The sequence below is a fragment of the Chanodichthys erythropterus genome, chromosome 18, assembly GCF_024489055.1.
Source record: "Chanodichthys erythropterus isolate Z2021 chromosome 18, ASM2448905v1, whole genome shotgun sequence".
NCBI lineage: Eukaryota > Metazoa > Chordata > Actinopteri > Cypriniformes > Xenocyprididae > Chanodichthys > Chanodichthys erythropterus.
The window spans coordinates 16360566-16370430 of NC_090238.1; the positions used below are offsets into that span (position 1 = coordinate 16360566).

Sequence of the window (9865 nt, forward strand, 5' to 3'; positions counted from 1 at the left end):
TCAGGCTGAAAGGTGGTGGCCAGTCCTGGGGTAATAACCAGGATGGGGTGGTGTCCAGCCAGCCGGCCCGTGTGGTTGATGAACGTGAGCAGATGGCCATCAGTGGTGGATTCATCCGCAGGTCAGTTACCGCTATAAAAATGACTGCAAATATATCCAATTATTCTATATATTCATTATATAAGCTCACAATGCTGTTGCAGATGAAATATAATGTGGATAACAATGAATAAATATTTTTGCCAGGTTAGATATTGATTATTAATCACTCAAACCTCCTTATTCCTTATCTAAACCTCTTTACAAATCCACTATGTTTGCCATTGTGTTTGTAATCGAATCCTTGTCCAACGCACAATAGGCTGAGGGCAATATTAGCCATTTAGAGCGTGCATAGATCTGCACTTCGGATTCTAACTGGAAGTAGTAGACCATCTGGGTATCTTTGGAATACTAATTTCAACATACTACGAATTGGGACACATTCATTCTAATTTCATATACTATTTAGGAAGGATTGTATGCGCATTGGGACATAACGTTGGTATTTACTCGCCAATTAGAGAAGGGGACTGACTTAGACAGTTACCTGTTCTTTCAGACATTATTTGATCAGATAGAAACATTTGAGAGACATGTTAGTAAATACAGCTGTCAGTCCCAAAAGCTGACTGTGTGAGCATCACCTAATTGTACTGTTGTTGTTTTCATCTATCTAGTGTATCAGCAGTAAGTACAGTACACTTCAGTTGTCAGTGAGTCACAAGGATCTCTATAATTGTCTGTTGAAGACGGATGTCCGCTTTGTGCCAGACTGCAGCTTCAGGCACATCAGGGATGGTCATGAAACCACTGAGCTGTTGTTGGTCCGCTGTCTCAAAATATCCCGTGTCAATCCGCAAACAAAACGGGATGTTCAGCTAGAATCCTTATACAACTTAATGGTTTTAGACAGTTGTTCTAGTCAGTGTATACAGAACCCACAGGAGAGATAATGTGAGTAAACAGAATCGCCCACTGTATCGTTGTGTTTACTGTCCTTTTTCTGTCCTGTACAACCCATCAGACAAAATATCAAAATTGACAATATTTAAAGGTGCCATCGAACATTTTTTTACATGATGTAATATAAGTCTAAGGTGTCCCTTGAGTGTGTCTGTGAAGTTTTAACTCAAAATACCCCATAGATTTTTTTTTATTAATTTTTTTAACTGCCTATTTTGAGGCATAATTAGAAATGCGCCGATTCAGGCTGTGGCCCCTTTAAATTCTCATGCTCCCCGCCCCCGTAGCTTGCGGAGCTTAAACAGCATAAACAAAGTTTACACAGCTAAAATAACCCTAAAATGGATCTTTACAAAGCATTCGTCATGCATGCTGCATGCATGCGTCGGATTATGTGAGTATTGTGAGTATTTGGATGTTTACATTTGATTCTGAATGAGTTTGATAGTACTCCGTGGCTAAAGCTAAGATTACACACTGTTGGAGAGATTCATAAAGAATGAAGTTGTGTTTATGAATTATACAGACTGCAAGTGTTTAAAAATGAAAATAGCGATGGCTCTCGTCTCCGTGAATACAGTAAGAAACGATGGTAACTTTAACCACATTTAACAGTACATTAGCAACATGCTAACAAAACATTTAGAAAGACAGTTTACAAATATCACTAAAAATATCAGGATTTTATGGATCATGTCAGTTATTATTGCTCCATCTGCCATTTTTTACTGTTGTCCTTGCTTGCTTACCTAGTCTGATGATTCAGCTGTGCACAGATCCAGACGTTAATACTGGCTTGTGTAATGCCGTGAACATGGGCTGGCATATGCAAATATTGCGTACATATTAATGATCCTGACTGGTACGTAACAGTCAGTGTTATGTTGAGATTCATCTGTTCTTCGGAGGTTGTTTTGTTGTTTCCTGTTATTTCACAGGAAAAAAAGTTTTTTCTTTGAAATCAGAATATAATAACTAAATGTTTTCCAGTCTAAATATGCCACATTATGGATATAAAAGGGGTTGCGAATGGATTTTCATGTTGACTTTAATGTAGAAATCATCCTGAGGATATTGTGCCCATCTCAGTCAGCGCTCTCAATAAACCCAGATTGTTTTTTTGTGTATCTTAAGGGTAACAAATGATGCACGAGAGAACGAAATGGATGAGAATTTGGAACAAGTGGGAGGTATCATCGGTAACCTACGCCATATGGCTCTCGACATGGGCAACGAGATCGACACCCAGAACCGTCAAATCGACAGGATTATGGACATGGTAAGACCAAGATATTGCAATATTGGAGAAATTATTGCTTAACACAAGAGCCTCAATACTGAAAGCAAACTCTCTCATGAGATAAGACTTTCTAATAATAACAAAAGATGCTTGTTGGTGCTTGTAAAGTCACATCCCACTGTAAAAATAACTTTTGAGATGAATGTTTGCTCAGAGTGCATTAATGAATTCAGGAGCATAAATGTGTATAAATTCAATATAAGTTGATATTATATGCAAATTATATGCAATATCCCGGAAATTGAGCAAGCAAAAGATGCCCTTCTTCCATCTGGTATTAACCCTTTAACTTTCACCCCTAGATGGAGCCAATGAAAAAATTATTTTTCTTAAATTTCTTATTATTGAACATATAAGAAAAATGACCTCAAGCAGTTTTTTTTGTCAATTTATGTTTTTATCTAAAAGATATAAAACTCTACCGTACGGTTGAGAAATCAGTTAAAGGGTTAAAGGGATAGTTCACCCAAAAATCTTTCACCCTCAAGTTGTTCTAAACCTGTTAGCATTGTCAAAAGTACCGAGCGCGATACCAAGTCGGTACTGAAATTTTACAAATGTGTCACTTTGAGTGCTGTTGAGCAGATTTGTAAACACCTCTAATTGGCCATTGTGTTCACACGCTCATCAGATATGTCTGTGATTGGCTACAATGATCAATGCTTCAAAAACATGTTGTAAATAGACATCAGTGACACTCTTCACCAAGCGCTTACACAGATACACATGCTTTCACGCTTCACAGATACACGCTTTCAAACTCAAACACTTCTGTATGCTTTCAAACGCTCCAGTGCATTGATCATTGTGGCTCGTGAACACAATGGCCAATCAGAGGTGTTCACGAATCCCCACAACAGCGCTCAAAGCGTCAAATTAAAGGAACGCTCCAACTCCCCTAGAGTTAAAAAGTTGAGTTTTTATTCGTTTTCGAATCCATTCAGCCGATCTCTGGGTCTGGCGGTACCACTTTTAGCATAGCTTAGCATAGTTAATTGAATCTGATTAGACTGTTAGTCTCGCTCAAAAATGACCAAAGAGTTTCAATATTTTTCCTATTTAAAACTTGAATCTTCTGTAGTTACATCGTGTACTAAGACCGACGGAAAATGAAAAGTTATGATTTTCTAGGCTGATATGGCTAGGAACTTTTCATTCTGGCGTAATAATCAAGGAACTTTGCTGCCGTACCACGGGTGCAGCAGGCGCAATGATATGACTTTTCATTTTCCGACGGTCTTAGTACACGATGTAACTACAGGAGAGTCAAGTTTTAAACAGGAAAAATATCAAAACTCTTTGGTCATTTTTGAGCGAGATGCTAACGGTCTAATCAGATTCAATGAACTATGCTAAGCTATGCTAAAAGTGGTACCGCCAGACCCAGAGATTGGCTGAGGGGAGTTGGAAAATGAGCCTATTTTCAAAAAAAGTGGACTGTTCCTTTAAATTTCAGTACCAATTTGGTATCACAGTTGGCACTTTTGACAACACTAAAACCTGTATGATTTTTTTTTCTTCTGCTGAACACAGAAGATATTTTGAACAATGTCGGTAATCAGACACTTGATGAGCCGCATTGACTTCCATAGTATATATTTTTTTCATATTGTGGAAGTCAATGGGACCCATCGACTGTTTGGTTACCCATATTCTTCTTCTTTTATGTTCAACAGAAGTAATAAATTCATACAGGTTTGGAACAACTTGAGGGTGAGTAAATGACGGCAGAATTGTCATTTTTGGGTCAACTATCCCTTCAAGATGCGTTTTCAGTCATCTGATCACAAGTGGTCAGCAGCTGTGTCATAATACTAGAAAAAATACTAACTGTATCTATTATCTTTGACTTCCAGGCTGATTCCAACAAAACCAGGATTGACGAAGCCAACCAGCGCGCCACAAAGATGTTGGGAAGTGGCTAAATCCGTACAAGAAGTGCTTTGTCTCCCTTTTCCCCTCCCTGCTGTACCTGCAACAGTGCACATGTGCTTTTACCATGGTACTCACCCGACCGGTTTGCACATATGCACTCATCACCCCCTCAACGCTCTATCTAGAAAGTGTCGTCGTGTGTCTGTCTTAACTGATAGTCTAGTAAATGGTCACATTTACTCTGTATCTTTCTCTCCAAAGGTTAAATGTACATAGTGCATATTTGATGGCTAGAGCTCACATGTGAAGTTTCTTCTTTTTCTTCTTCTTCTTCTTCTTCTTTTGTTGGTTTCTTTGTTTTTTTTTTAAAGTGTTTATTTATTAAATATATATACACACATTTTTTGGATAAAATTTCTTAAAGAATTTCAGTCATCTGTGTGTCCATGCTCTGTGTTTTATTCAATATAAGCCATGCTTCATATTCACATGTAGCGAGACAGGAGACGAATTAGACTGTGAGGTGCAGGAGATCACATGACTGATTGCTTATCTTAGCCTGCTATTTTGTAATCGCCTTTAGACAAGTGTCCAGTAACGATTATTCCACCTGAAGTGGTCATATATGTATTCAGCGTGTCACTTTATTATTATTACCCAAGTCGTTCCCGATGTGTAGACATTACTGTTCAGCATGGGCATGGTCAGTACATGCATTCGGTTTGAAGTACCCCAGTTCTGCAACATCACGATAGTGCCACACTTTTTATTTCTGTGCATCTGCAAAAATGTGTCAGTTGTTGTAAAATAAGTATAAGAAATGCAAATAAAAACTAAACAAACCTGAATTTATTGTTTGCTGGTTCTGATTTAATATCTTCCTAACACAAGTGGAACAGAGACAATAGCAAGTGTTTGGATACAAGAGAGTTAGAGTGTCTGTACGCTGTGCTAACCGAGATCCTCTTTGAACCAGAGGCTTTACATGGATTATGCCTGGCAACGTCACTAAGTACATCCAAATGATGAAATACACAAGTACACACACACTGGTTCAACACACACAGCATGGATAAACACAAACATGTGTAAACTAGGTGTTAAGGGACTGCTGTTCAATCGTGATTATTGAAGTCAGCTGCCAGTAATGTACTGTACAGCAACATTATTAAAGGCTGGAAAAATTTAAATCATTTGAGAAGATTACCCACTATAATGAACAGATCATACTGTATATATAATCATTATGGAGTATATATATATATATATATATTTATATATATATAATTAATAATTAAAATTATATTAATTTTTATGTGCACATGGGGTGAGTTTTAAATTATCGTACTCCTTTGATTTGATGTTGTTCGTGTGGAACACTAATTTCTAAAATGAAAAACTGGAAGTTTATTAAGAAATATACCAAGTATTAAGCCCATTTTTAATGACATCAACCTTCAGGAAATTACTTCATTTTGGTGGGACTTGTGGACTTACTGCCACATGTCCATTAAGTCAGTGTTTCCCAACCCTGTTCCTGGAAGCAACATATACACTGCATGTCTTTGGATGTCTCCTTTATCTGACTTATTTCTGGATTTGGAGTCTCTAATATTGAGCTGATGAGTTAAATCTGGTGCATTTGTTTAGGTAAAGTTTGAAAATGTGTAGTGTTTGTGTGCCTCCAGGAACAGGGTTGGGAAACACTACATTAAAGAGTTAGTTCACCCAAAAATAAAAATTCTGTCATTAATTACTCACCCTCATGTCCTTCCACACCTGTAAGACCTTCGTTCAAGTTCGGAACACAAATTGAGATATTTTTAATAAAATCTGAGATGTATATGACTCCTTCATATTCTCTTCAGTATTCTCATTGCTTCATAAAACTAAGGTTGAACCACTGCAGTCGCGTCGACTGTTTTAACAATGTCTTTAATGGCTTTCTGGACCTTGAAAGTGTTCATTATATTGCTGTCTATGGACAAGTCATATACCTCTTGTATTTCATCAAAAATATCTTAATTTGTGTTCTGAAGATGAACGAAGGTCTTATGGGTGTGGAACGACATGAGGGTGAGTCATTAATAACAGAATTTTCATTTTTGGTTGAACTAACCCTTTAAGTCAATGAGACTGTAGTGTGTCCCATTTGTGATATCAGGTTCTTGAGCGCCCCCTTTTTCAGGTAATATGAGCATGCATGACGAACTCTTTGTAAAGATCCATTTGATGGTTATATTAGCTGTGTAAACTTTGTTTATGCACTGTTCAAGGCAAGTGCGAGCTCCGTGGGCATGGAGCACGAGATTTAAAGGGCCAGTAGCCCTGAATCGGCTCATTTATAATGATGCCCCAAAATAGGCTGTTAAAAAAATGAATTAAAAAAAATATATGGGATATTTTGAGCTGAAACTTCACAGACACATTCAGGGGACACCTTAGACTTATATTACATCTTTTTTTAAAAAGTTCTAGGGCACCTTTAAGTTTTATGGCAGGGCACTTTGCAACAAGACAATCTTGTTTCTGTAGTGACTTTCAGCATGTTTCATATAACTTTTACGTTTTAAGTTGTGTGAGAAAATCACATAAATCTGATCAGAGCAGTCAGACTGAAACGGATTTCCAAAATGCAATTATAATACGATTTCAAACCACATATAAACATAGTTCAAAACAGATTTGTAAAAATCACATTTCATGTGATTTTGTGCTATTCATACTTGCTAAATCTGATCAGATTTCAATCAGATATGCACAAAAATCAGATTTGGACTGTCAGTCTGATGCTTGCCTAATTAAGTTCACCTCTTGATCATTGTGTTTCCTCATTTACCTCTCTGTATTTAAGTCCTGAGTTTCCCTTGTTCATCTGTCCATTCATGTATACTGATTGTTTTGCTCCTTATTGTTCCTTGTGTTTTCAGTGCTGTTAGATACTATACTGCTGCAAAAATATCCTTATTTATCCTTTGTTGCAACTAAAATGTGACAATTACCGGTTGTTGGTTTGTCTCACTCTAAAACATTATTTAATCATGTTTGATCACATTTATATAATCTGGTATGAGATTCTTACAATTAAAAAAAAAACAAAACCTTGACATCCTATGCAAATTCTCAATGAAAAAAAAACATGAGTATATACACAAGAGTTCATTGTTAGTCACCAGCAGCGCACACTCAAAACTAAGGTTACTCAGTGGAGCAGAAACAATGAAACTGTTTTCATGTCCATTTTCAGGTCTTCCCACTTAGGTCTCTAAAGCTTTTCTAATATAAACGCGGGTCCTAAAGCTCTTGCCTGATCATAACCTTTTTCAGTGATATTCCTCTGATCTTTTCATCTTTTCTCACTCTCTCTCTTACCCCATCATGAGCGTATACACCCTTCTACTGCTGATTGGCTACAAGTTTATTGTGGAGGTCAGTCTGATCCACTTTCCACTTTTTCAAAAATCGTCTGCACCTTTAAACAACCTGAGCAGTACAACATCACCTAGAACATAATCTTTTGCTGCGGTGACCAGTTATGCAGCAATATAATTCCTGTTTTTTGTTTTGTTTTTCTCTTTGTTGTGGAGAAGGAAACACAAGGCTGTTATCATCAGATGAAGATAATGTCCTCTGCTGTCCAAGCTGAAAGGGATGTTCTCAACCGAAGCCTGACTTTCATATGGCGCACTTATCGCACAACCTGAAAAGCAAAATACACATGAAAGCACTGTCAGCCAAGACGGCAATATCTTTCTGCTCTTATCAGAGCTGTGCTTCTCTACTGCTCTACATTCTCTTGATGATTTTCTTCTGCCGAATCACATTTGTGGAAATGCATTTGGCAGATATGCATCAATGACTTCTAGTTGTACACTGATACAGTATATTACACTACTCTTGAGGATGCTGACATCAGACTGCAAAATGAATTCATGCAAGTAGATTAATCAGGTGGTCCAGTTTTCATTTCTGGAGATTGATTGGACATAATAAAAAGGGCCTGAAAAGCACTATTGAAAATGGTTATTTCTTTAAATAGCCAAAAGGGTTAATTTACGTCACAGCCACTCTGCAAAAACATCTCATTTTTAATGAATATGTCTTCCATTTTCCTTTTAAAATATTATATTTTCTCTCATCCTTTGTAAGAGTCTATAACATGTTTTTGCGAGAAAACGCTGGTTCAGTTCGATTTTCCAGAACAAATCCATTATTTAATTGAGATGCAATAATGCAAAATTAAAACTTGGTGAATCTTAAGTGTGTTGTATCAGATTGCTTTCACTTGTTTTGGGAATAAAATGTGCTTATATTCAAGATACAATCGATGAATGAAAATTAATTATAACAACTTTTAATTAAAATAATTTTAATATTTATATATTGTAATTTAGTATATATGAAGACTTCAGATGCAAAAGCCTCTAAGTGCATCTGAAATTTTCTTATAAAATGAGCATTTTTATCAAGCTTGTATATTTATGTTCAGTAATTTCACTTTAATGGCAATGAAAAGGACCTATTAATTGCCATTAAAGTGAAATTACTGAACCGAAACATACAAGCTTGATAAAAATGCTCATTTTAGGAGAAAATTAGAGGCTTTTGCATCTGAAGTCTTTTTTTGATTTTTACATATTTTTTTCAGGAAAACAAGTTCAAAATGCTTATAGTATTTATTTAAGTAAATATATTGTTCATATGAGTGCAAGATTAATAAATATTTTGTCTTTCATTTTTAAATGTATATATCTGGTCAATTTTTAGAAGTCTGAATGCATATTTAAGTAAATATATTTACTCTAATACACTCTAAAAAAAATGCTGGGTTAAAAACAACCCAAGTTGGGTTAAAAATGGACAAACCCAGTGATTGGGTTGTTTTGACCCAGCTGTTGGGTTGAATCTTTAACCCAACCTGCTGGGTAGTTTTATTTAAATCAACTGATGTTTAAAAATTACTTTATTGATCACTTAAAATGAACCCACAATAGGTTGGAAAATAACATTTATTAATATGTTTAATTATTAATAATTAAATAATAAACATGTATTAAATTGCTTTTTAATGAATGTTCACCTTTTGATTATTATTGTTGCCTCTAGTAATTATGTGTCTGATTTTTAATTTCCAACCTATTTTGGGTTCATTTTAAGCTAGCCATATAGTCATTTTTAAACAATAGTTGAGTTAAATAAAACTACCCAGCACATTGGGCAAACATTTAACCCAACCGCTGAGTTAAAACAACCCAATCACACTGAGTTTGTCCATATTTAACCCAACTTGGGTTGTTCTTAACCCAGCATTTTTTAGAGTGTATGAGTGCAAGATTAATAAATATTTTGTTTATCATTTTTAAATGTGTATATCTGGTCAACTTTTACACACAAAAGGACTAAAAGCCTTAAAAATTCTTAAATTAATTTCTGCCAGAGATTTCTATTTTAATGCTCGTGCTCTCTCAGGCTGAAATATCACCTGTGATCAGTAACCTTATTTCGTGTGAGAGGCAGATGGGATGTGACAATTCTTTGATACATAATTTGCTCTTCAGTGTGCAGGTGCTGATTGAACAGGATCATTATTCAACGATTGACACCCACTCTCACCACCCTCTCTTCTGAGTCACAGCCCTCCGCTGGCCTGTTCTTCATCTCAAAGTGCAGTCTCTCCCAGCCCAC

General features: G+C 36.1%; 1 protein-coding gene across 2 annotated transcripts in view; it reads left to right on the forward strand.

Annotated features, from left to right (window-relative positions):
* Positions 1-4230, forward strand: part of snap25b (synaptosome associated protein 25b) — a 38381-nt gene extending 34151 nt beyond the window's left edge. For both annotated transcript variants that reach the window (XM_067367783.1, XM_067367782.1), the window contains exons 5-7: positions 5-121; positions 2140-2284; positions 4162-4230. In XM_067367783.1, the coding sequence (XP_067223884.1) occupies positions 5-121; positions 2140-2284; positions 4162-4230 (331 nt within the window). The remainder of the gene's footprint in view (positions 1-4; positions 122-2139; positions 2285-4161) is intronic.
* The last annotated feature ends 5635 nt before the right edge of the window (positions 4231-9865 follow it).